This window comes from Glycine max, chromosome 16 (genome assembly GCF_000004515.6).
Source record: "Glycine max cultivar Williams 82 chromosome 16, Glycine_max_v4.0, whole genome shotgun sequence".
Taxonomy (NCBI): Eukaryota; Viridiplantae; Streptophyta; class Magnoliopsida; order Fabales; family Fabaceae; genus Glycine; species Glycine max.
In genome coordinates, this window is record NC_038252.2 from 36,084,344 (window position 1) to 36,111,600 (window position 27,257).

At 30.9% G+C, this 27,257-nt stretch overlaps 3 protein-coding genes, 1 long non-coding RNA gene and 1 pseudogene across 4 annotated transcripts; 3 read left to right on the forward strand and 2 right to left on the reverse strand.

Moving 5' to 3' along the window:
- Positions 1-2,022: 2,022 nt before the first annotated feature.
- LOC102665115 (uncharacterized) lies at positions 2,023-4,549 on the reverse strand. Its single transcript, XR_418909.4, has 3 exons — positions 3,874-4,549; positions 3,319-3,419; positions 2,023-2,677 (listed from the first exon to the last, which is right to left on the reverse strand). It is a non-coding gene; the product is annotated as an uncharacterized lncRNA (long non-coding RNA).
- A 3,064-nt stretch (positions 4,550-7,613) lies between these two features.
- On the forward strand, positions 7,614-9,933 carry LOC112999813 (1-aminocyclopropane-1-carboxylate oxidase homolog 3-like). Its single transcript, XM_041010610.1, has 3 exons — positions 7,614-8,635; positions 8,709-8,795; positions 9,440-9,933. Exons 1-3 carry the CDS (start codon positions 8,628-8,630, stop codon positions 9,591-9,593), a joined length of 249 nt encoding a protein of 82 aa, XP_040866544.1. The 5' UTR covers positions 7,614-8,627; the 3' UTR covers positions 9,594-9,933.
- Positions 9,934-10,769: 836 nt separating this feature from the next.
- Positions 10,770-13,698, forward strand: LOC100814764 (1-aminocyclopropane-1-carboxylate oxidase homolog 1-like; annotated as a pseudogene).
- A 581-nt stretch (positions 13,699-14,279) lies between these two features.
- Positions 14,280-16,414, reverse strand: LOC100786237 (pentatricopeptide repeat-containing protein At1g62910). Its single transcript, XM_006599565.4, has one exon. The coding sequence runs from the start codon at positions 16,228-16,230 to the stop codon at positions 14,482-14,484; it is 1,749 nt and encodes a 582-aa protein (XP_006599628.1). The 5' UTR covers positions 16,231-16,414; the 3' UTR covers positions 14,280-14,481.
- Positions 16,415-16,629: 215 nt separating this feature from the next.
- On the forward strand, positions 16,630-19,610 carry LOC100815823 (1-aminocyclopropane-1-carboxylate oxidase homolog 1). The gene is made up of 3 exons (XM_003548168.5): positions 16,630-17,288; positions 17,957-18,278; positions 19,156-19,610. The coding sequence occupies exons 1-3, from the start codon at positions 16,759-16,761 to the stop codon at positions 19,411-19,413; spliced, it is 1,110 nt and encodes a 369-aa protein (XP_003548216.1). The 5' UTR covers positions 16,630-16,758; the 3' UTR covers positions 19,414-19,610.
- Positions 19,611-27,257: the final 7,647 nt, after the last annotated feature.

Consider the following 27,257-nt stretch of genomic DNA (forward strand, 5'->3'; position numbering starts at 1 on the left):
TTGTTGGACTCCCTTTTTTTTTTTTTACTTGAAAAAAAAAATTGATGAGTGATAATAAGGAAATGAATACTTGGATACTCAACATGCTAGTTTACATATAGTGATAGCATGATAAAAGAAAATGAAAGATGAGTATTAATTATAGGTAATATGATGTGATAAAAAGAAAAGAACGATAAAGAAAGTTAATGAGTATTGGATAGGTATTTAAAAAAATTAGTTTTTCTTCTTCTTAAATATTTAACTTTTTAATATCTCAAGATTTTTCCTCTGTATTTGTTAATATGATTTTGCTAATCATTGTTCCCAAAGACATTGATTAAGGAACTCATAAGAATTTTATTTTTTATTATGAAAATCATAAGGGAGTCTAAAAGAAATTATTTGTGCATTCCAATAAAAACCTTATGCCTTTCCGTTTTCTTTAACCAATATCTCACAAAGTATTAATTAACATTTAACTTTTTAATATCTTAGGGGTGTTTGGTTTCACTGTTTTTTGTTTTCATTTTCACTGAAAATAGAAAATGATGATGAAAATGCGTTTGGTTGGATTTTTGAAAATATTTTCAGTGAAAATATTTTCTCAAACGAACCAAAAACTGAAAGCAATAAAGTCTCATTTTCAGTGTTTTCATTTGAAATCAGAAACCTCATTTTGGATAAAATAAAAACGCGATGACAAGGAATGTAATTTTAAACAAATATAAAAATATATTTTCTTTTGAAAACGCAGTTTTAGTGTTTTTATTTCTTGAAAGTAGAAAACAAGAAATCAAACAAAACATGTTTTCAGAATTATAATATTTTGAAAATGAAAACAGTTTTCAAAAAATGAAAATGCAAATCAAATACACCCTTAAGTTTTCGAAATATTATTTTAGTCTTTTCTATGATAAAAAATTGTTTCAAACCATTTAAACTGCCACAAATTAGTCAGGAGAGATGAACAAGAACATTTTGAAGAGACTAAAAAAAAATCAATTTGGAGACTAAACTCTTACTTGCTTCAAGTTAGACTAACGTTTATCATGTTGACTCAAGTTTAAAATTTATTTCCAAACATCTTCAAAATAACAAAATCACGTTTATGTTGGTTGAGTTCTACATTCCATGATTCTAAACGTGGAACCAATACACTATATCTAATTGAAAAGTTAAAAATATTTTTTTCTCATAAGACTACTATTAACATAAAAAATATTACTAGAATAATATACACGAATTTGAGATCAAAGATTGATGGATAAACTAGAATAACATACACAGACTGATCGACACACTTAATAAGATATTACTATAATAATATACTCTTTATCTAGATAAGCAGGACTTAAAAGTAAGCATTCAAAGTTTTCACAACCTACATTATCAAGACATTTTCTTGTGTACTCATATTTTCAGCCTTATGTGCCTTATAAGTTATAATTCTGTCCAAGTTCCTCTTATATGTCATCAGGTTTGAGTTTATATAAAATTGATTTCAGACAAAAGTATTTTAAATTAAAGAATTTTATTTAAATTGATTTATATTTAAATTTTTTATTATAAAAGTAAATGGATCAATAGTAAAATTTATGTTTTTAATCTTTTAAATTTAAATAATTTATTTTTTAGTCATTAAAAAATTTGTTTTAATTAGTTCTACAAATTTTTAAAAAGTTAGTCTTAGTCCCTTTTTATTCATTATGTTCATGATTTAATAATTTGCGTTAAATTTTCACTAGTTAATTTATTTAAAAAAAAACTGATGATTTTAAAAGAAAAAAATAAAAACATAAATGTGAAATTGAGACATTTATTTGTTTATTTTTTACACATTCAAATGGTTTAAAATTGTCAAAAATCATTTTTAAAGAAATTAAATAAAAAAATTAACTATAAAAAATCACCATAAATTATAACACCATTAGTACAATAGAAAAGAATTAAAAAAGAAAAAAAATTAAAAGTAACTTTTTGAAAATTTTGAAGTAATAATAAAATCAAATTTTCTGTTAAAGACTTAACAGGTGCCTACAATGAGGCAGAACTATAGAGAAACATCAGGTTTATCAGTTAACAGATTGTGAACTACTTGCTGGTAATCCATTTCATTGATAACCTTATCAAAATTCATCATGTCTCTTAACTATTTAATTGCTATTAACAATCCCACCTTCGTGTACCTTAATTTGGAAAAAACAGTTTCCAACTAATCAACACAGATGAGACAAAGTGTCCTTTAATTACCATCCCTCACACACATGTCTGCTTCAAGAAGATATAAAATTGACTTGGTGGTAAAGGATAAAAAGAGAGAGAGAGGGATAGATTGTAAGTTCAAATTTTCCTGCTAACAAAAAAACTAACAAATTAAAAAATAATATTTGTTGATAAAAAAAATGAGAACTTCAAAACTCAATTGCTGGTTATCGAGATTGCATTTTAGAACACCAGTTGGTGGTGGCCTGCACATGATGTGATGGTCCAAATGCATTAATTCAACCAGTTATGTAGAACTTCTTTGGCATGGTGTACCACTTGACTGGCACAGAAGAAAGATTTAACCTCCCATAATTTAGCATTCTGAGTACTCTTTCATGGTGCTCCACAGAAGCATAGCCACTATTGCAAAAATACTGCTGGTGATGGCTGATATTCTCTTGGAGTTTGAACACAAACTCATGAAAGCCTTCTGTACACGCCGTTATAGGATAAATAGATGGTCTAATGCCAAAGATATTTAAAATTACTTTAATCCAAAATCAAATTTAAATTTAAAATCAATCCCTCAATGATTAACATGATATTTACTCAAAATCACGTTAATTAACATGATTTTTAATGATTTAATGTGAATCTAAACACGCTGCCTCTAATGATTAAGGAATTTGATTTTTACCTGACTATTTATATTTGAATTTTACTCAACACACAAAGAAAATAATCATTTTAAATATACAAATTATATATATAATCAGGTAGAACCATTCAGACTTTTTTCTTATCATGGTTTAAGATAAAATACGAATAAAGACCTTTGTATCAATATCGACCATGTCTTGTTGCAGTTGATATTAATAATTTGAACAAAATATGATCATACTTCTTAAAACTTTTGAGAACTCTAATCAGGTAGAACCATTCAGACTTTTTTCTTATCATGGTTTAGTAGCCCACTGTCAAAGTAGAAATGAATGAACCAATAATACATTTAATCTAAAGTAAGAGCATTATTAAAAATAAGAGAGTCTTAAGGAAACATAAACACTGGAAATTGAACAATGGAGAGATGAAATTTCTGTCAAAGAAGAATGAAATTTACAGCTTTATCACCTGTCAAGTAGATTTCTTTATAGCACAAAACATTTTCCTTTCCTCGGGGAATCAAGATCACTGTCTTGTTCAGCTTCATCTGCTTGGTTTATTTCTGATGTCTAAAAAAAGAATATTGTGTCAGAATATGAAAGAATGCGAAACGTTAGGGAAAAGGAACAAAAAGTTAATTAGTCACACAATTTACAGAAAGAAATTGAGACAAAATAAGCTTGTGAGTGTGCTTAATTCGAAACATATTTGAGACATATCTAACCGGCCAATCTAGTTTTTAGGCAACTTATAACACTCATCCACATATTTTAATACCTATTGTTCTTTTTCATTGTTTTGCTACAGCTGAAAGACCTTAGCAGAATCATTGCGACTTTCCTCCTTGAATTAGTTAATGACCCAATAATTATCAGGAAAATAATTGAAGTATATAAAACTACCAACACCAACGTCTACAATGCACCCTCAATTTACTGTGATTATATCCACTTCTTATGATAAACATGTTACTTCATCAGTTTCATTGTCTTCACCTACCCCTGCAAGGAACTAACGTCTCACCTACATTGCCGGCAGCAACACTTGACAAGCATGCAATTGCAACACCAACTGTTCCTTTGACTTTCGTCTTATCTACTCAAGCAGTAATAGGCTAATAGCTCCCTCAGTTATAAAGCCTACATCTCCACTTCCATCAATACCTAGTTACCTACATCTCCACAACAAAGGATAATGCGAGCAACACCATTGGAATGCCAAAGGACAAGTTTTTTGCAAAAAGTTGTGTTATGTATCTGGTTCAGTGCCTTCCCAACCAAGGTGCAGTTAAAGATGTCAACTATTATAAGAACCTTATTAGAACACATAGAAAACATGCTTCTGAGAACCATGTGCTCTAATAAGGTTCTTATAATCGTTAACATTTTAACGACAGCTGATTGGAAAGACAGTACTAAACTAAACGCAGAATGCATCTTTTTGCAAAAACATGTCCTTTGGCATTCCGATGGTGCTATTCGGATTATCCTTGTTATGGAGATGTTGGTAACTAGGTATTGATGGAGGTGGAGTTGCAACTGAGTGAGTTGTTGCTATTTGAGTAGATACTGGCCAAGTCAAAGGAGCAATTGCAGTTGCAGGCTTATGAAGTGCAGGTGTCGGCAATGAAAGTATGACGTTGATTGCCTTTGAGGGTTAGGTGAAGAAAATGGAACTAATGGTGAAGTAGTTGATTGATCATAAGAAGTGGGTCTACTCGGTTCTTGAGGGTGCACTGTTGACATTGATGGTGGTAGTTCTATGTACTCCAATTATTTTCCTAATAATTGTTGGGAAATTAACTATTTCATGGAGAAAATACGCTTTGCTTCTCATAAGGTTGTTCACCTTTAGCAAAGCAAAGGAAAAAGTATTAAAATACATGGATAAGTGTTAGTTGTTTCGAAACTAGATTGGTCATATGTCTCAAATAGGTTTCTAATTAAGCACTCACAAGCTTTTTTTGGTCTTAATTTCCATCCGTAAAAGCTGTGTGAGATTTAACTTTTTGCCTAATGTTTCACCTTCTTTCAAACTCTGACATAATATTCCTTTTAAGCCTAACAACTAGGGATGGGAAATGGACGGCTGCTGGGTTTGGTTAGTTTGGGCCTTAAACCTCAGATCTGGTTAATCCCACCAACAATGAATACAAAATTTGAATGTCTCATCTTTATGCATGTTTAAGGACTAAATTGCTTAAATATATATAAAGAGAAAAAAAAATAAACCTCAGATCTAATTAATCCCACCAACAATGAAAACAAAATTTCAATGCCTCATCTTTCTAAAATCATTTTATGCATATAGTTAAGCTTTCAATTGTTGATTGCCATCTCAAAAATATAAAAATTTACAAGTGAAAAGCTGCTTAATTGACAATTTGAACAATGATGGATTCTTCTGGAGATATATCTAATAATAATAACAAGATTTAAGCAAGTTTGCACAAATAAATAATCATATATATATCGAGAGAGAGAGAACGCCAAAGGAAAAAGTTGTAATAGTAGATAAAGGAAAAAAAATTGATCTCATAAGAAACAATTAGATTATCAGATACTAACGATTGAGGAAGAAAAGTTAAACCTTTAATATCCATCTTTAGAACCTCTTCGATCATCAAGCCTAAGTTGGTGTTCGTCTTGATCTCATTGAGTGAGAAATTTGGTTTACAGATTCAAAAAAAGGTGAGTCGTGTTAAGAGATTTAACATGATGAGACGAGAGAAGAGGTGAAAGGGACAAGAGAGATGAGAACGGCGCTAGGGTTTCAGAGCGAGAAAGAAAATTTGAGGATTAAGTTTTAGGATTAGATGTTAATACTTATTTAAAGTACGTGACATGATATGGACCTGGGCCTAACTTTATTCTTTGTTTGTTACAAGGCCCTGTTTTCGATAAATACAAAGATCCAAAGTAAAACTTCCCTAATGAAATCCATTCAAATCTATTTACCTGCCTAAACCCACCAAACAACAATTTTTTTAATTGATTTGTTTGGGTCCAAGTTGGATGTTAGTTCCTTGCGGGTCCTTATCACCAATTATACATTAGGAATTTTTGCATTAAAATCATTCTATTGATTACATGAGTCATTATTATATTAAACTAAAATGACAAGTGCACTAAAGGAAATAGTAGAGTGCCAAACACAAATTAATATACGGTTAGATGTACTAAGGATTGTTGTATATGACCTATAGGTTTAAAAAGTAGAACACCTCTAATGGATTAGGTTTTAATGCCTAATCTCCACTAGAACCTCACATAAATACATGGTTGGCCCAAGGTAAAGCATTGAAGCTTAAACTTTAAATCCATCACAAAAAAAACTTGTTCTCAGATTCCAATTCAATGATGTCATCCACATATACATCATTTATATATACAATTTAATAAATTAGATCTATTAATCTTTATTTAATAAAGATCATTACATATATATTAATCTATTTGGATTATTGATGTTTTATTTGATCACAATAATTTCACAATCAAGAATAATTTAGATTAAAATTATAAAATTCTTATTTCTCATTATCATAATCTTTATTATGATAACAAGACTCTAATTTTAATGAAACACTTGTTAAATTAACAACTTAATAAAATAATAAATATGATAATAAAATAAATAACATTTTTTACACATGCACATAAAAATAAAAATCAAACCTTAGATTTGATTGCTCCACCACAATGAAAACAAAAAAATTGTTGTCCCAACTTCCTAAAATCACTTTATGCATGTTTAAGGACTAAATTTCTGAAATATATATAAAGAGAAAAAAAAATCACACATAAATAGTTCTATTGATTACATAAGTCATTATTATATTAAACTAAAATGACAAATACTGTACTAAAGGAAATAGTAGAGTACCAAACACAAATTGATATATAGTTAGATATAATAAGGATTGTGGTATATGGCCTATAGGTTTAAAAAGTAGAACATCTCTAATGGTTTAGGTTTTAATGCTTAATCTCCACTAGAACCTCAGGTAGATACATTACTGACCCAAGGTAAAGCATTGAAGCTTAAACTTTAAATCCACCAACAAAAAATACTTGTTTTTAATTAAGTCATTTCAATGATATCATCTACATATACATCATCTATATATACAATTTAATAAATGAGATCTATTAATTTTTATCGAATAAAGATCATTACATATATATTGATCTATATGAATTATTGATGTTTTATTCATAATAATTTTACGATCAAGAATAATTTAAATTAAAATTATAAAATTCTTATTTCTCATTATCATAATCTTTATTATGATAACAAGTCTCTAATTTTAATCAAGTACTTATCAAATCAACAATTTAATAAAATAATAAATATGATAATAAAATAAATAATATTTTTTTTACTAACATTGATAATATAATAAATTGGATCTTGTACATACTTATTTATTTGGAACATAAACAACAACTCAATTCAGCATGTTGAAGTGGTTGACCAGATTAGGAGTGCATCTCAGAAGTGGGGATTTTTCCAAGGGAACAATCATGGCATTCCTGTGGAGGTTTTGGATGAGATGATCAGTGGAATCCGAAGGTTTCATGAGCTAATTGCTGAAGCAAGGAAGCCCTTTTTACTCAAGAGATAGCGGTAAGAAAGTCAGGTATTTTTCTAATGGGAAGCTGTTCAGAGACATGACTGGTACTTGGAGGGACACAATTGCATTTGATGTGAATCCAGATCCCCCAAAGCCACAAGATATACCAGCAGTGTGTAGGTAATGTTTCTTATAAAAGTTCTGGGGATAAAACCTGCACCTGATCATGCTTGATGGTAGTTTTGCTATCGTCATTTATAATTGGAAAACATTTAGATGCAATTCTTTTAGTGAATATGGGACTGTTTTCCATTCCAATCAGAAATGGAATAAGAAATTCTCATAATAAAGGTTTGCATTAAAGGTGTCATAGGTTACCGAGATGAAACTATTAAAGACTGACACCACAAGAGACGTAAGGAAATGTCTCTTAAGGTTTACCCTTTACTATATATCTATCTAGGGGCAGAACTCTAGTTTCTCGGCTGTTATGTGATAGAGTACAACGAGGTCTTTGAAATAATCCACTTATTTCACAGTACTAAATTAGAGTCTTCAGATTCTTAGACCCCAACAACAAGAGCATGAAAGGTGAAAATATTAGTTTTGGTCATTGAAAAGTTTCACTTTTTTTTTTATCACTTCCTGGATTCTTAAAACCCAACACTAAGTCCCTGAAATATCAGTATAATATGTTAGTCTATGGATTTTGTTGAGTCCGTTTTCGTTAGTGGAAATGGTAATGTGACAGGTTAAGTTGCTGAGGTGGCCATTAGGTTATTCTTCTTTGAAGGATATATGCTAACTTGGAAAGAGTCCCCCCCACCTATTACCATCTTGAAGCGTGTTTTCTATCCTAGGTATTTATTTGAAGAACTTGGTGTTGAGTCTTAAGAATCCAGGGATAAAGGTGAAGTAAGTGAATTTTTCAGAGACACAAATTCTATTCCACTCTGTGATATATGCAAATTGGGTTTCCATTATATTCAACATTGAGCAAATAAGGAAGCTCAATGTTGTAAATAATCCACGAGATTTTCCTACCCAAAAAGCTAATCTCCTTGGTCACAAGCAAAACTAGTTGACAACATTCGAAGTGCGTGCAAAAAGTAGGGATTTTTTCAGGTGATCAATCATGGTATTGGTGCTGAGGTCTTGGATGAGATGATATGCGGAATCCATAGGTTTCATGAACTAGATGCTGAGGTAAGGAAAACCTTTTACCTGAGACAGCAATAAGAAAGTCAAATATACTTCTCCAATGTTTTAACCCTTTCAGAGGCAAGGCTGCTAACTGGAGGTCTACAATTTCATTTTTTCTATGTTCTGATCTTTCCAATCCAGAAGCAATACCACTTGTATGCAGGTAATGTTACTACTTACTAGTACTAATTTTTCCTCTAACAGCATGCAGTTTAAAGATCTATGATTTACTTTGGAATGTAGCATCAAGGAATAATATTGTTTATAAACAATTGAAGTTTGTTACTTTTTACCTAAAAGACTATAATAAAGATTCACTTTAAAAAGAAAATTATGATACACGAAAACAGTCGAGAGATAAGTATGCATGTGAAAATATTCTGTTTTTGTTTTTTAATATTGATATTTACAAAAGATAATACAAGTGAAAAATATGATGACAGTTTTAGAAGTATTAATTAACAACAAAAAATAAAAGAAAATCTGCACAAAAATAAAATTCGCCCTTAATAACAATAAGTATGGAAAAGTTCTTATATCTATTACATGACATATGTGTCTCATCTAAAGTAAACAAGAGTATAAAATAAGAAATTAGAAGCATCTATACTGTTGATTTAAAATTAGTTAAGATTATGAAATATTTTAATTCAAATCAAGAGTCAAAGTACTCTTACTTTTTCTCATTATACACTTATTCACTTTAGAGCAGCCTAAATCCTACAGGAATTCACTCATGCATTTCACTTGTAGACCTTATCAAATTTGGACCTTTTCATGTGACACAATAATCATGTGTTTGTACAGACATTGTGATGAATACTCAAAGAAAGTAAGGGCATTGGGCTATACAATCTTTGAGATATTCTCAGAAGCACTTGGCATTAATCCTTCTTACCTTAGAGGCTTAGACTGTGCTCATGGACAATTTCTTGTGTCACTGCTACCCCTCCTTCCCTGAACCTGAATTAACTCTTGGCACTTCAGAGCACATTGATAGCGACTTCATGACAATTCTTCTACAAGACCAGATGGGTGGTCTTCAAGTTCTTCATGAGAATCAAAGTGTTGATGTTCATCCAGTGCATAGATCTCTTGTAAACATTGGGGATTTTCTACAGTTAAGTAAATACAAAAGTTATAATAATCATTATCTTTATTTTCTTGTGACATTCATGGTTGTTATTGTTTTCTTTGTAACAACAAAAATTAACAAAAGAATTGCACAATGAGAAATTTTAAAGTAAATAGAGTTGTCAATCCATAACCTGCTGTAATATTCAACAGTGAAGGCAAGAAAAGACACCATGTAATGAAATAATAAAGAGACCAAGCCTCTTCATACATAGATAAATAATAATTCAATTTATCTGTGTATACACCTTTTTTGTTAATTTACACTATATACACTTTGTTTAGATGAGTTGAATCTGACTTTATGTTATTAATTTGACTTTACGTTATGCACCCTTTCTATCAACTTCAATATACTAAAGGTGATATAATATTATGAGAACCTATAAAATAAATAATTATAAATTATTGTTTCTATCGACTCTCATGAATTATATGGTTATAAAAATAATTTAAATATCCTTTTAATACTGTAATATATCTCTTTCTCAGTTTTCTATTCAAAAAATATTTTTTATTATATCACATTTATAAAAAATTTCTTTAATAATGACAATTAATCTTGACTCATTAAATAATAATATGACAAGTTAACAAAATGTCACCTAATTTGTTAAATAATTATGTGATAAATTAATAAAATATTATATTATCATTTAATAAATTTAAATTAATAATAAATATCAAAAGTAAAAAAATTGAAAATATATAAAAAAATATATATTAGAGATTGTAAATTATCCAAAAAGTATTTTTTATTTTATTATTTCACATTTTGAAATTTTGTTTTTATCAATATTGGTGTTAATCTTAATCGATTAAATAATAAAATATCACATAATTTATTAAATAATGACGTGTTAATTGTAGGTAACAAAGGTAAAATTTTAAAAATATATAATAAAAACTATATATTTTGTAGGAAAGAATTATATTAGAGGTTAAGTCTGTGAAATTATTCTAAATAACTCAGCGTGGTTGAAAATTAAATCTTACCCAGGCATAAGTACGTAGCGCAACAAAAGCGCGCACACACCGACATTATCTTCCACGAGAAAGTTGGGTTGTAGCGTACCACACCGAACCAAAAATGGATGTCGCCGTCTCCGGAAACTCTCTCGCCGGAACTTCCACACCCTATAACCGTTTGCAAGAACTAAAGGCCTTCGACGAATCCAAAGCTGGAGTTAAAGGCCTGGTCGACTCCGGCATCACCAAACTCCCAAAAATTTTCGTCCGGCCGCCAGAGGACCTCGCCGCCGCCGACCCAGTATCCGGCAACCCTGCCGGTGCCCAGTTCACGATCCCCATAATTGACCTCGACGGCCTTACCGGCGAGCGCTCCGGCGTGGTGGCTGGAGTCCGGCGGGCGGCGGAGACGGTGGGGTTCTTCCAGGTGGTGAATCACGGAATTCCGGTGAAGGTGCTGGAGGAGACGATGGCGGCGGTGCATGAGTTCCACGAGCTGCCACAAGAGTTGAAGGCTGAGTACTATAGCAGGGAGCAGATGAAGAAGGTGAAGTATGGGAGCAACTTTGATTTGTATCAGTCAAAGTATGCTAATTGGAGGGACACTCTTTTCTGTGTGATGGGTCCTGACCCTCTTGATCCTCAAGAACTGCCTCCAATCTGTATGTAACTTTGGACTTGCAAGATTCAAAATTTTGTATCTATGTGGATGAACTCAAGTTCCATCTGCATGTTATTGAGATTATTTACTCCAACAAAACAAACTTGGATGCAATTCAATTGGAGTTTTAACTCGACCATTCACTTGATAAAACTTTGCATTAAATATCATTATGTTATGAGGTGAAAATCTAATTCTGATGATAGGTAAACAAAAATACACTTAAGGAAGTGCATCTAAGTCTGATCTCATTAGTTTAATTTCTATATACGGTTAGTTGTAAAAAAATTTACACTATTAACCAATCAAAATTTATGGTTGATATGACTTTTGAGGTTAGGGACTTGGATATGGAGTGCTTAAGTCTCACATGGAGTAGTTTAAGATGCTCGTTGAGTATTTAAGTGCTTGAATCTCTCCTAAACAGTTAGTTTTTAAGGGTGTGTTCCCAAGTGTTTGGGCTCTTATTGGTATCAGAATTGGTTGTGAGTGAATATCAATTGGAATTGAAAAACTTTTTTATTTTAGCCTTTTAATTTAAGCACTAGTACATAGGATAGGATAGAAAAAAAGAATCCTTGAATATGGATTTATGTAATAATTGAAAAATGAAAAGGCAATATTTTTGTACCTAAAAAGACATTTTTATTGGGTGATTTGATCTTGGTTTGTAGGGATGTAGCAATGGAATACTCTAGGCAAGTTAAGTTGTTGGGGAGAGTTTTATTTGGGTTACTATCAGAAGCACTTGGACTCGACCCTGACCATCTTGAAGGCATGGATTGTGCAAAGGGCCACTCAATTTTGTTTCACTATTATCCATCATGTCCTGAGCCTGAACTCACTATGGGCACTACCAGGCACTCTGATCCTGATTTCCTCACAATTCTGCTTCAAGATCACATTGGAGGGCTCCAAGTTTTGAGCCATAATGGATGGGTTGATGTTCCCCCTGTTCCAGGAGCTCTAGTAGTAAACATTGGAGATCTGCTACAGGTAACTTCATTCTATTTTTTCTCTTTTACTAGTCAAGGAATGAAACATAAAATGAGTCTGGTGTAAGAACTACTGATCTTTCTACATGCTAAGTTGTATGACCTAATTCACAAGGTTTACTTTGGAGGAGGCACAAGAAAGATATATGGCAATGAAAATGTACTTTGGTTTCTTTCCAGTTATTAGATAACATTGTACACGAGGTTTTAAATTGCAGTTGTAGTTGCGGTTTCATCATTATCCTTAATATTGCGGGCAATTACAGACGAATGCAACCACCATTGTGGTTGCGTTGCAGTTGCGTTTACCCCCAAAAACCTTGATATTGTGGCTAAAATTGTGGTCATGGACTGTCTTTTAAAACCTTGATTGTACAGTTTGATGCTTTGAACATTCTAAATCTCATTGTTTGCCATATAGTATAGATGTGAAAATTCATTGAATTACATCAGATGAGTGATTTAGAAGTTCTTTTACAATCACAACAACATTAGTTCATTTTTTGAGTCCAAGTTCTGTTGTTCATCTTCAGCATACAGCATTAGCCATATCCTTAGCATACAGCATTAAAGCATATCCATGCCTTATCCTTCAGATCCTCAACATGGTAAAAGAAAAATTGAGCATTACTCACTTCATCATTTCACTTTTTTCCTATGAATATAAGGATTAGGCATCGACTGCAATGATCGGATAATAAGGCTCCATGGGGTAGATGTTGATGAACAAAACATCTGTCTATAATTTGTAGGACTAAAGATTACCCTTCCTTTCCTTTTTGGCTTATCACACACAACTCTGCCTTTGTATGCTTGCAAACTTGTGAATTCAGTTATTGAAATGATTGGCTGAAAGTGGATTTTATGTTGCAAAATTGCAGCTAATATCCAATGACAAATTCAAAAGTGTGGAGCACCGTGTGCTTGCAAACCGCATAGGGCCTAGAGTATCAGTGGCATGTTTTTTCACCATTCATTTCTACCCATCAACAAGAATATATGGGCCCATCAAGGAACTATTGTCAGAAGAAAACCCCCGGTTTACAGGGAAACATCACTGAAAGATTTCATTGCTTACTATTATAATAAGGGACTTGATGGGAATTCAGCTCTTGACCATTTTATGATATCGCGTTAAATGTGGAAGTGTAAGTCTGATTATTCATTGGCTTTCACAATCAGTTATTAAGTTGTCTTAAATTGCAATGATCATGCCTCTTATGAGCAACATCAACCGGTTACAGACATAATTTTGAATGTAAATTTATGCTACACTTTGACATACAAAGTATCTTTTAAATGAGAAATCGAATCCAGCTCAAACTTTCAGCTCCAACCTTCAGATCTGCTTGCTGGTTTTCTTAATTTTTGTGATAGTAGCATGCTTTATCAGGTAGCATCTTTCATCCAACAATTCAAGACTCTGTGGATCTAGAAGGGAGTTGCTGACAGAGAAAAACACTCGAGTTTACTATAGGATGCCACAGTTGGAACACTATGCAGACCACTACAATGCCAAAGGCTGAATGGTATTTCAGCACTAGAAAGTTAATGCTGTAAAACAAAAAATAGGCATTAAAATGAAAATGAAATATGTTATATTGATTTGATCTCCCTCCATTGTTTCATTTTTACAATTGAATGGTTCCAACTTATAAGTAATTAAATCAATAACTTTTTATTCGATGAATTTACTTCGAAGACCAACTTGCGCAAACAAAGATTTCGGTGACTCGAGAGAAATGCAAATCATATATTTTAAGTTTTAAGATTATATAAAAAGCTTATATACTCTCCAATAGTCAAATGATATAACTCACTCTCCTGGCCTCCTCCCAATTGATATGAAGCATACTTTGAACCTCAAATTTAAATAAATAAACCTAAACAAATTCTAGCATCATTTCATATAAATAAAAATAGGAAGAAAAAACACAAATATAAATACCATAAGTAGACTAGTGAAATTGAGTCATTTGAACAGAATGGGTATAAAAAATTTATATAAATCAAGAAAATAAACGATTGAATATTTGTTGCCATGAATGAACCAGTTATTCAATAGTAATTGAAAACAATCGCACCTAGTTTTACTCTTTCAATAAGCCTCTAGCAATCATTTCTCGGAGAATTTTCTCTGCCTTATCATTTTCATCTTTTTCAGATAGGGCACAAATAATTGTTCTAAAAGTTATAGCATTGGGCATGCAACCTTTGCCTTCCATTTTTGACTTCAAATCCATCGCTTCACCAAACAGGCCTGCTTTACAAAGCCCATTGATCATAACATTATATGGCCAAACATTCAGATGACAGCCTTTAACCAAAAGATGCTGGAAAAACTCCTTTGCAATCTCAAGTCTTCCACCCTTGCACAGCCCATCAAGAAGTATTGTGTATGAGTATACATCTGGCTGAATTCCATGCTCTTTCATTTCCTTTAATAATGCAATTGCCCTCTCCAGATGATGATTTTTGCACAGACCATCAATAAGAGAATTATAAGTCACAATATCAGGAATCATATTTTTGTGCTTCATTTCTTCAAAGAGACTCATAGCTTCATCCACCATTTTTTTCTTACATAACCCATTAATCATGATAGTATAACACTGAACATTAGGAGTCACTCCCCTTTGAGCCATAGAATAGAATACATATTTTGCGTGTTTTACTTCATTAACCAAGAAGTATCCATCTATTAGAGAATTATAAGTAACAACATCAGGCTCAACACATGCTTTCATCATCACAGCTAACACAATTTTAGCTTCTTTCACCCTTCCTTTCTTGCCTAATGCATCAATCAATATGTTAAAGGTACAAACATCCGGGTTGATGTTTTTCAATTTCATTTCATTCAACAAGGAAAATGCTTCTTTCACCTTACCTTCCTTGCCTAATGCATCAATCAATACGCTAAAGGTATAAACATCCGGGTTGATGTTTTTCAATTTCATTTCATTCAACAAGGAAAATGCTTCTTTCATCTTACCTTCCTTGCCTAATGCATCAATCAATATGTTAAAGGTACAAAGATTGGGGTTGATGTTTTTCAATTTCATTTCATTTAACAAAGAAAATGCTTCTTTCAAATGACCCATGATGCAAAAGCCATGGATCAGAGTAGTGTAGGTGACAACATCCGGGGAAATTCCCTTAACAATCATTTCAGAGTACACATCACAGGCATCTCCCAGGAGTTTATTTTTGCATAAGCTATTAATTATTGTATTGTACATCACCACATCAGGTTTAACCGAGTGTCCTTCCAGCTTCCTCAGTAATCTTGCGACAGCCTTTGTCTCTCCTGCTTTGCACAAACCATTGATCAACGTCCCATAACTGACTTGGTCCAACTGGAACCCTTGAGCCACCACCTGATCGTGAAAGTAAAGTGTTTTTTTAATCTCCCCACGAAAACAGAGGCCTTTGATGAGTGTGTTGAGGGTAATTGCATCCGGATGAAAACCCCTCTTGAGGATGTTGGCGAATACAGAAAAAGCAAGAGTGATGTGAGCCTGATGGCAGAAACAATTGATGAGGATACTCAGAGTACAAAGGTCAGGTGTAATCCCATTTGGCTCGAATTGTTTAAAAAGGGAGATGACAGTGGGATAACGCTTGTTCTTGACAAGGGAACTCAGAATGTTGTTAAAAAGGAAGGTGGGTGGGGGAGGGCGCATAAGAAGCATGAGATTGAATGAGGCAACAGCATGATGGTGATAGTGAGGTTGAGAATGGGATTGATAATGGAGGGTTGCAGTTGGAATTGCAATTGGGGGATAAGGCGGAAAAAGAGAGAGCCTGAGTGTTCTTAAGAATGAGAAAGATGGCATTGCTAATGGAAAAGGAAAGAGAGTATAGATGAAGGATGAATCTCAGGATCGGCGGCGTTGTTCCTGACCTACTACTTTCCACACTAATATGTTATTCTCAGCATATTAATTTCCGGGTTTTTCTAATATGTTTTTATGCTTTCAAATTTTGATATTAACTGAATTTAAATAATAAAATGTAGTTTTACCTGAATATTAATGCCATAATTGCATGTATATATATATATATATATGGACAAAATTTAAATAATGAGGTGACACCATGAATCAACATACTTAAATTAAATTAATAGTAGGTGACAAAGTTAAAATTTTAAAAATATATAATAAAAATTATATATCTTGTAGACTGTAAACACAGAAAGAATTATATTAGAGGTTAAGCCCGTGAAATTATTCTAAATAACTCAGCGTGGTTGAAAATTAAATCTTACCCAGGCATATGTACGTAGCGCAACAAAAGCGCACACACAGCGACATTAACTTCCACGAGAAAGTTGGGTTGTAGCGTAGCACACCGAACCAAAAATGGATGTCGCCGTCGCCGGAAACTCCACACCCTATAACCGTTTGCAAGAACTAAAGGCCTTCGACGAATCCAAAGCTGGAGTTAAAGGCCTGGTCGACTCCGGCATCACCAAACTCCCAAAAATTTTCGTCCGGCCGCCGGAGGACCTCGCCGCCGCCGACCCAGTATCCGACAACCCTGCCGGTGCCCAGTTCACGATCCCCGTAATTGACCTCGACGGCCTTACCGGCGAGCGCTCCGGCGTGGTGGCTGGAGTCCGGCGGGCGGCGGAGACAATGGGGTTCTTCCAGGTGGTGAATCACGGAATTCCGCTGAAGGTGCTGGAGGAGACGATGGCGGCGGTCCATGAGTTCCACGAGCTGCCACAAGAGTTGAAGGCTGAGTATTATAGCAGGGAGCAGATGAAGAAGGTGAAGTATGGGAGCAACTTTGATTTGTATCAGTCAAAGTATGCTAATTGGAGGGACACTCTTTTCTGTGTGATGGGTCCTGACCCTCTTGATCCTCAAGAACTGCCTCCGATCTGTAGGTAACTTTGGACTTGCAAGATTCAAAATTTTGTATCTATGTGGATGAACTCAAGTTCCATCTGCATGTTATTGAGATTATTTACTCCAACAAAACAAACTTGGATGCAATTCAATTGGAGTTTTGACTCGATCATTCACTTGATAAAAGTTTGCATTAAATATCATTATGTTATGAGGTGAAAATCTAATTCTGATGATGGGTAAACAAAAATACACTTAAGGAAGTGCATCTAAGTCTGATCTCATTAGTTTAATTTCTATATACGGTTAGTGTAAAAAAAATTACACTATTAACCAATCAAAATTTATGGTTGATATGACTTTTAAGGTTAGGGACTTGGATATGGAGTGCTTAAGTCTCACATGGAGTAGTTTAAGATGCTCGTTGAGTATTTAAGTGCTTGAATCTCTCCTAAACAGCTAGTTTTTAAGGGTGTATTCCCAAGTGTTTGGGCTCTTATTGGTATCAGAATTGGTTGTGAGTGAATATCAATTGGAATTGAAAAACTTTTTTATTTTAGCCTTTTAATTTAAGCACTAGTACATAGGATAGGATAGAAAAAAAGAATCCTTGAATATGGGTTTATGTAATAATAGAAAAATGAAAAGGCAATATTTTTGTACCTAAAAAGACATTTTTATTGGGTGATTTGATCTTGGTTTGTAGGGATGTAGCAATGGAATACTCTAGGCAAGTTCAGTTGTTGGGGAGAGTTTTATTTGGGTTACTATCAGAAGCACTTGGACTCGACCCTGACCATCTTGAAGGCATGGATTGTGCAAAGGGCCACTCAATTTTGTTTCACTATTATCCATCATGTCCTGAGCCTGAACTCACTATGGGCACTACCAGGCACTCTGATCCTGATTTCCTCACAATTCTGCTTCAAGATCACATTGGAGGGCTCCAAGTTTTGGGCCCTTATGGATGGGTTGATGTTCCCCCTGTTCCTGGAGCTCTAGTAGTAAACATTGGAGATCTGCTACAGGTAACTTCATTCTATTTTTTCTCTTTTACTAGTCAAGGAATGAAACATAAAATGAGTCTGGTGTAAGAACTACTTATCTTTCTACATGCTAAGTTGTATGACCTAATTCACAAGGTTTACTTTGGAGGAGGCACAAGAAAGATATATAGTAATGAAAACGTACTTTGGTTTCTTTCCATTTATTAGATAACATTGTACACAAGGTTTTAAATTGCAGTTGTAGTTGCAGTTTCATCATTATCCTTAATATTGTGGGCAACTACGGACGAATGCAGCCACCATTGTGGTTGCGTTTACCCCCAAAAACCTTGATATTGTAGCTAAAATCATGGTCCTGGACTGTTTTTTAAAACATTGTACAGTTTGATGCTTTGAACATTCTAAATCTCAATGTTTGCCATATAGTATAGATGTGAATTCATTGAATTACATCAGATGAGTTATTTAGAAGTTCTTTTAACAATCACAACAACATCAGTTCATTTTTTGAGTCCAAGTTCTATTGTTCATCTTCAGCATACAGCATTAGCCATATCCTTAGCATACAGCATTAAAGCATATCCATGCCTTATCCTTCAGATCCTCAACATGGTAAAAGAAAAATTGAGCATTACTCGCACCATCATTTCACTTTTTTCCTATGAATATAAGGATTAGGCATCAACTGCAATGATCGGATAATGAGGCTCCATGGGGTAGATGTTGATGAACAACAGCGTCTGTCTATATAATTTGTAGGGCTAAAGATTACCCTTCCTTTCCTTTTTGGCTTATCACACACAACTCTCTGTCTTTTTAAGCTTGCAAGCTTGTGAATTCAGTTATTCAAATGAAGAAATGATTGGCTGAAAGTGGATTTTATGTTGCAAAATTGCAGCTAATATCCAATGACAAATTCAAAAGTGTGGAGCACCGTGTGCTTGCAAACCGCATAGGGCCTAGAGTATCAGTGGCATGTTTTTTCACTCTTCATCTCTACCCAACAACAAGAATATATGGGCCCATCAAGGAACTATTGTCAGAAGAAAAACCCCCGGTTTACAGGGAAACATCACTGAAAGATTTCATTGCTTACTATGATAATAAGGGACTTGATGGGAATTCAGCTCTTGACCATTTTATGATATCGCGTTAAATATGGAAGTGTAAGTCTGATTATTCATTGGCTTTCACAATCAGTTATTAAGTTGTCTTAAATTGCAATGATCATGCTTCTTATGAGCAACATCAACCGGTTACAGACATAATTTTGAATGTAAATTTGTGCACACTTTGACATACAAAGTATCTTCTAAATGAGAAATCCAATCCAGCTCAAACTTTCGGCTCCAACCTTCAGATCTGCTTGCTGGTTTTCTTAATTTTTGTGATAATTTATTGCCAGAAGATAATACTGTCTGCATTCGTTTATTTTAGTTACATATGGAAGAAATTATCATATTAAAATATGATAGCTATTTTAGTGGACTTCATACTCCCACTGCAAAGTGTGTGTTTGTAATTTGATTGCTATCAAGGTTTTAAAAAAAACGGTCTGTGACCTTGACCTTGATTCGGGCTGCAACATCAAGGTTTTTTAATTGTCTGCCACGGCAGTTGGAACCTCATCGGTTGCATTTGTTGCGATATCAACAAACGCAACAAAACTACAACCTCGTCGGTTGCATTTGTCGCGATATCAACAAACGCAACAAAACTACAACGCCACAGCAGCCAATATTTGAAACATCGACTGCTATAGAAACTACACATTGTAGCAATTAAAGAAGGCCAACGGCATTCTCTTCATTGACTTAATGTCTCAACCTGTCTCATAGCTAATCATGAATTAGTTTCTAACCCTTCATGGCAGGCTCAACGAGTTATAGTAGCATGCTTTATCAGGTAGCATCTTTCATCCAACAATTCAAGACTCTATGGACCTAGAAGGGAGTTGCTGACAGAGAAAAACACTCGAGTTTACTAGGACATCACAGTTGGAACACTATGCAGAACACTACAATGCCAAAGGCTGAATGGTATTTCAGCACTAAAAAGTTAACTCTGTAAAACAAAAATTAAATAGGCATTAAAATGAAAATGAAATATGTTATATTGATTTGATCTCCCTCCAATGTTTCATTTTTACAATTGAATGGTTCCAACTTATAAGTAATTAAGTCAATAACTTTTTTATTCGATGAATTTACTTCGAAGACCAACATGGGCAAACAAAATTTTAGGTGACTCGAGAGAGAAAATAGATGAAGGGTGAATCTTTGGGTCTGCGGCGTAGTTCCTTTAGGCCTACTAAGTACGAACCATATTGACATTTTTCAAGAAATGGAAAATGTCTTGATTTGTTACAATTCGATGAATCATGATTCACCTGAATAAAAAAGAAATGAATTGTGATTATTTGAATAGGTTTAATGGATTGAACCTAGATCAAACTTTATGATCTTAATTAATTTTTTTTGGTAAATCCTGCAATATCACATTATTATGGAGATTTCTCTAACTTTTTACTTTAATAGAAAATTAAATTTTATCATCTTAAATAATTTTTTGTAACTCCCACATTAAACACATCTTTAAATATTTATTTACAATTTACTTTAAAATAATTAAACTAATTAATTATATATTTTAATTACAAAAATATTTGTCAATTCCCCCTCCCCTTAAGCCGTCCTCCCTCCATGCCCCCATCCTCTCTCTCCTCCCTCAAATTTGTAATTTTTGGTTTGTTGTTATTGTTGTTATTCTTCTCCTTATACTTCCTTCGTTTTGTTTTGTTTTTTTTTTCTTCTCTTGTTTCCCGCTTTAGTTGTGGAGAGAGGCTTTAAAATAACATCTTCTGGGTTCATGGGTAAATCCTTGTTGTTCTTGTAAAAGAACAAATCTTCACGATGGAGATTTATGTTTTTACTCCAATAACAACAGATCTTAAGAAGATTAAATTTTACATAGAAGATTAGGGTGTAAAAACACCTATTGTAAAAGGTTGAATAGATGTACAATAATTTAAATTTAAATTTTATTATTATTATTGTACACAATATTTGGTGTTTTGAAGATGGGAACAGTTGTTAACTCAGTCAAAGTTAGTATTTAATAGTAAAATATAAAATATAACTATATATATATATATATATATATATATATATATATATATTATTTGTATCATAAGTTTAGTGATTATTCATGGTGAAATCTAGTGGTAATTTGATTTGGATTGATTATACCACTGATTCTTGATCCATTTTGTGGGATCGATCAATCCGAACCAATTTAAAACACTAATTAGAAATATGCTCAACATGTTAGTTTTCAGTTTTTGACAGAAAATATCTTGACTTTAAAAGAAAGAAAAATAAAGTAGTGAAGTGTATATGAACAAAATAATAGCCCCTACTGACATTTTATGCGAATATTAATACCATGAGGACAACTAATTAGAATTAATTAGCTGTAAAAAAAACTAAATAGAACTAATTACGACACAACTTATAATTGTTCTTAAGTTTATAAAGAAATACTGTATCAAATAGAACGTGATACCGATGTGAGATTAAATAATTCATAGTGTAATTTTTTAAAAGTAACCATATGTGATTCTCGATTTGCCAGCTCTACCGAAATGTACTTCCGTAAGTGGGTTTAATTTTAAACTCTTAATTAATCTGCTTGTAACTGTTGCCACGTATTTATATAATATAAAGTTGTTATTAATAATATACAATGAGATACGACAAGGAGGAAAATCTTTGGCAAGTCCCATGTAAATTTTTAAATGCAGGTGAAGTGTAGCATTATTCTTTAATCTTGATTTCACATATTCTAATTGAAGATTCGATATCCTTCAATGACTTGAACATAAAACATTCTTCTACGTGAAAGGGGCCAAGGATGAGAGGAAATTTCTAGGTATTAATTTTTAACTTAAGATGGAAAATGTAAGGAAAAGAAAGGTAATATTTCAAAATTTCTCATAATATATATTGTTTTATTTTTATAATTTAGAAATAAGGAAGATGAGCTTAGCAGCACGGAACAATAAAATGAAATCAAGGCCAGAGGAAAAGGAGAAATGATGGTGACATGAGAAATTGGAAATAAGGAGACAAATTACAATTATGTGGATACACGCAAAAATAATGATTTGGTTCCCTATTAATCATATTAATTTAATATTAGGAATAAAAACATAAATATTTTTTTAAGTTTTTTTTTCAATAATCACACTAAAATCCATACCTAAAATCTCATAAATACAATCCGAACCTCCTATCACTAAGTGTGGTTCATTTTCAAGTTTAATTTAAACAACTTTTTATTCTTATAAAAAGATTAATTTTTTATTTATTTTTTATATTTTAATATTTTGTCCTAATACTTAATTTTAGAGTCAAAAGAAATTCCCCTAATTGCAATACCAGAGGTACCAAAACTGTCACAAAAGTTTTATTATAGATACATGTACAATAATTTCAAGAATTACTTTTTTGAGCAAATGTTGTGAGGATTGTTACATATCCTAGCTTGCTTAAGAAGATACTGTCTTGCCTAGGAGATTGAAGATTGAATATGGTGCAACATAATATTAATTTATTATATTTGTTTTCGGGTTGGATGTTATAATATATTTATTGTTTCATATTTTTAATATTATTAATTGACTTATATTAATTTATTATATTTGTTTTCGGGTTGGATGTTATAATATATTTATTGTTTCATATTTTTAATATTATTAATTGACTTATTTATATACAGATATGTACATGACTAATGTATCTAACTTTAAAATAATTTTCATATGCACACAGGCACGTTAGTCAATTAGTAATGCTAAAAAATTATAAGTAGTAAACATATTACAACATTCAACATATCTAAGTGCAACCAATTTTGGTAGAATGTATTCAATTACATTCGTTAAATAACATCATATATAATTATTAGGATAAAAATGTATTATTTGGTAAACTTAAAAGATCAGACTCAAATCATCTAAAAAAACTCAAAGTACCAAAATAGTTCTAGAACTATTTAAAAATATAAAAAACCAAAATAAAACAACTTAAAATGATATCATTTCAATTAACTTATATGACATTTCACTTCAACAAAAAGTAAAACGCCACCCTTCAAAAAAAATATTTTAAAATTTAATGTATCAAAACGAAAAAAAAAAAACACTAAAACATAAAGAAAAAAATTAACATTGAACCTATTATAAAGCATTTTTCAAAATTTATCAATTCTCATTATAAAATTTTGACCTCTAAATATTTAACATTATTTCATATTCTCAATCCACCATAAACTCTCAAGTATTCAAGTAGAAAATAATCATGTGAGGATTTTAGGTAAAAAATTTGATGAAATGATAAAATTTACAATCGGAAAAATAAATTAACTTAAAAAGAACACAATAAAATATAATTACACATAATGTAAATTAGAAAGAACAAAAGTGCATCAAGTTTTGTTCTCTGCATGGGATGCCTAATTGTTGGATCTCAGCATATATCTACTAATTATATTCATATCTTGTTTGAGTGTATCTTTGATAGGGAAATAAAGATCAATCCCTCGAGAAATCCATTTAAGAAAATTAAGTCGATAATGGGTGCTCAAATGAGTGATGGTAGGGGACAGGAGGAGCATGGGGTAAACCAGATAAAATAATACTTATTTTCATAATAATAAAGTCTCACATTATTTAAAAATTAAAATAATTATTTATATATATTTTTTCTCAACTTATTAAAACACTTTTTAATAAAGATAATATCGTGATAGTTGAATGAATATCTAACCAAATAATATCTTTAAGATACAAAATATGGGAACTCTAACCATGTTAATAAACTTGAGGTCGAAATAATACCTACAATAAAAAAATGAAACAAAATTCATGTAAAAAATCATTTATTTTTCCTATTTCAAACACACATTTTTTTTTATAGTTTTCATCGTGAGCATTATCGTTAGTGCTCCTTTTTGTTTTCCACCAGTGAGGATTGCATATTCTCAAAGGTAACAGAACCAAATTTTGCAATTATTAGCATTTTGACCTAATCAGCACTTTGTTTTATGACTTGGTTGGACAAATCAAACCAATCCTCGATGCCTACTCAGCCTTATGCTGACTCAGTGCCAGGTATGCATTATTTGTTCTGCATTCCTCGACGAAACACACGAGAGCCAGAGAACTAGTGGATGTACGCAATTTTAAAGAAAATTTGAAGGGGTAAAGAAACTTAATTATTAATCTCCTATCAACTTCAACTACATTATATATAATATTCAAATTTGTGGCTTAAATTTTTTTACCTTTATATAAGACTTGTGGGGTCCAAATTTTATGAGTAAAAAAAAAAGAAATAGGAAAGAGAGACTATGTTAAAAGTTTGGTATTATTATTATTACTATTATTTTAAGTTAGGTAAAAAATTATAGATATCCCACAACACATTAGGTCAATTAGGGATGATATATATGATAAAATGCAGTATTATCCTTCGTTCAAAAAACTTCACAAACAATAAAAATTAAATACAAATTTTTTTTAGTAATTAAATTGTTCTTAATAAATGCATCAAGATTTTATACTGTGACAACCACAACCCTTTGGGTTAATGTCAACTTATCTATGATATTCATTATAAAAAAATTATTATATAAACTACACTTATTCTGTGAATTCTTGAAATTGCATACATTCTCTCTTTTTTTTTTTTTTTTGCGTTTGTAACATGATGCAATATTTAAAATAATAATTAAAGGAGTTAGTATAATATATAATTGTATAAATGATATCATTGTAATGCTTCTCAAATAATTGAGAATAATTAGTGTAAAGGTAAAAAATGGAAAATATTGAAAAAAAATTGACGAAATTATATAGAGTGCCAGTATAACTTATTTAAAATTATTTTAACAAAAGAAAGGATGACTTTTCACTTTTTTGTTAAAGAAAAAGTGAAAATACTTTTTTATATATAATTAGTGAAAGATACTAAATTACACGTAATGTATAGAAGTTAATTAATTAATAATCTTGTCTCTCTCTGTAAAACAGCAAGATAGGACCACCAATTCTTTTATTTTAAGGTATCAATGGATCATGCCTATGCTTTTAGGTTCAAACAATCGATAGATGCCAATGTACGACCTTTGCATCGACACCTCCATATATTAGGTAAATAAATATATGTCTTTGTTTTTGTTTTTGTTTTTGTTTGATGTGCTTGCTAGACGTAACAGCGAACAACACTATTTTGTTTCTTATGCCTGAAACCCAAAGTGGATAAGATCGTACTCTGGCCACAAGTCTAGAATATAGGAAACAATTTTTTTATAAGAATACTCGGAAGATTAATTTAAAATGAAGAAGGAGAAGAAAGAAACCACAGTTATTATATTATATGCTAAATTATAATTGTAATCCTTATGTACTTTTAAATATGTAATTTTGGTTTTTTATTTTTAAATCAAAATATTTAGTTTTCTTATTTTTTAAAATAAATATTTTTAGTCATTTTCATCATTTGATCATCAAAAGTGAAACATTAATTTTGATGTAGTGTTTTGGATGGCTGATATGTCACTTGTATAGACAATTGACTTGATGCATATATAATAAGAGATTAAATAAAGTGAAAATAATTTTTTTTTATAGAAATTGAAATTTATGTCATTTTATTTAAAGATAAACTAATAAATCATTAAAATACTTAGTTAATTTTATAAATATTATATTATATGTATCATGGTTGATTAGTCAAGAGTTATTATTTTTTTTAATTACAAAAATTTATAAATTAAAATAAAATATTTAATATTTAATTTTACATGAATTTTTATTATAAAATTTTATTTTAATATAAATTAATATATATATATATATATATAATTGTTCTTATTTTATTATAATTTTAAGAAAAATTATATAAACTAATATATAGATTTTTAAAAAATTACTTTATGTAATTTATACAAATTTTGTAAATTTAAAATAATATTTAAATAATATAAAAATTAAAAATTTATTACTTTTGATAATTAGAATTTTTTTATTATTTATATATAAATATAAATGTACATAATTTTTATAAATTACATCAAATAATTTATATATTAATTTATGTAATTTTCTTGATTTATATAATTGGTATTAAAAAATTATTTACTAAATAGTTTTTTGTAGTTAAGACAAAACTATTAACATATAAGTTTCCTAAAAAATTAAATACTAAAATTTTATTAATTTATATAATTAGAATTAGAATTTAAAAAATACATATTAATTGATACAATTATATTAATTTATATAATTAAAGTAAAAATAATATTTATATTAAAATAAAATTATAAAATAATTAATGTAAATAACTTATATATTAATTTATGAAATTTAATCATAAATTTGTAAAATAAAAATAAAAATATGTAAACTACGTAAAATTGAAATATATAAAATTATATGAAATAAAATTAAAAATATTTATATATTAAATTTTAATTTATCAATTTTTATCATTTAAAAAAATTAATAACTCTTGACTAGTGATACATACAAAATAATATTTATAAAGTTAACTAAATGTGTCTTTAAGGATTTATTATCATATTCTTGAATAAAGGTCATAAGTTTAACTCCTATCAATTTTTTTTTTATTTTTCATTTTACTTAATCTCTTGTCACATAAGCACATGTTATTACTAATACATTACTTCAAAGTCAATATTTAATTTTGGATGATCAACTAACGGTCACATGATGAAAGAATCAAAATTATTTATTCTGAAAAATATAAAGAGACTAAATATCTTAATTTAAAAATAAGAAGACCAAAATTACAAATTTTAAATTATAAAGAGACAAAAATCGTGGAACACCAAATTACAATTTAGTCTATATTATAATATAAAATATATTTATACTCCTTTATTTCATTGCAATTTTGTTTTTATCTTTCAAAAAAA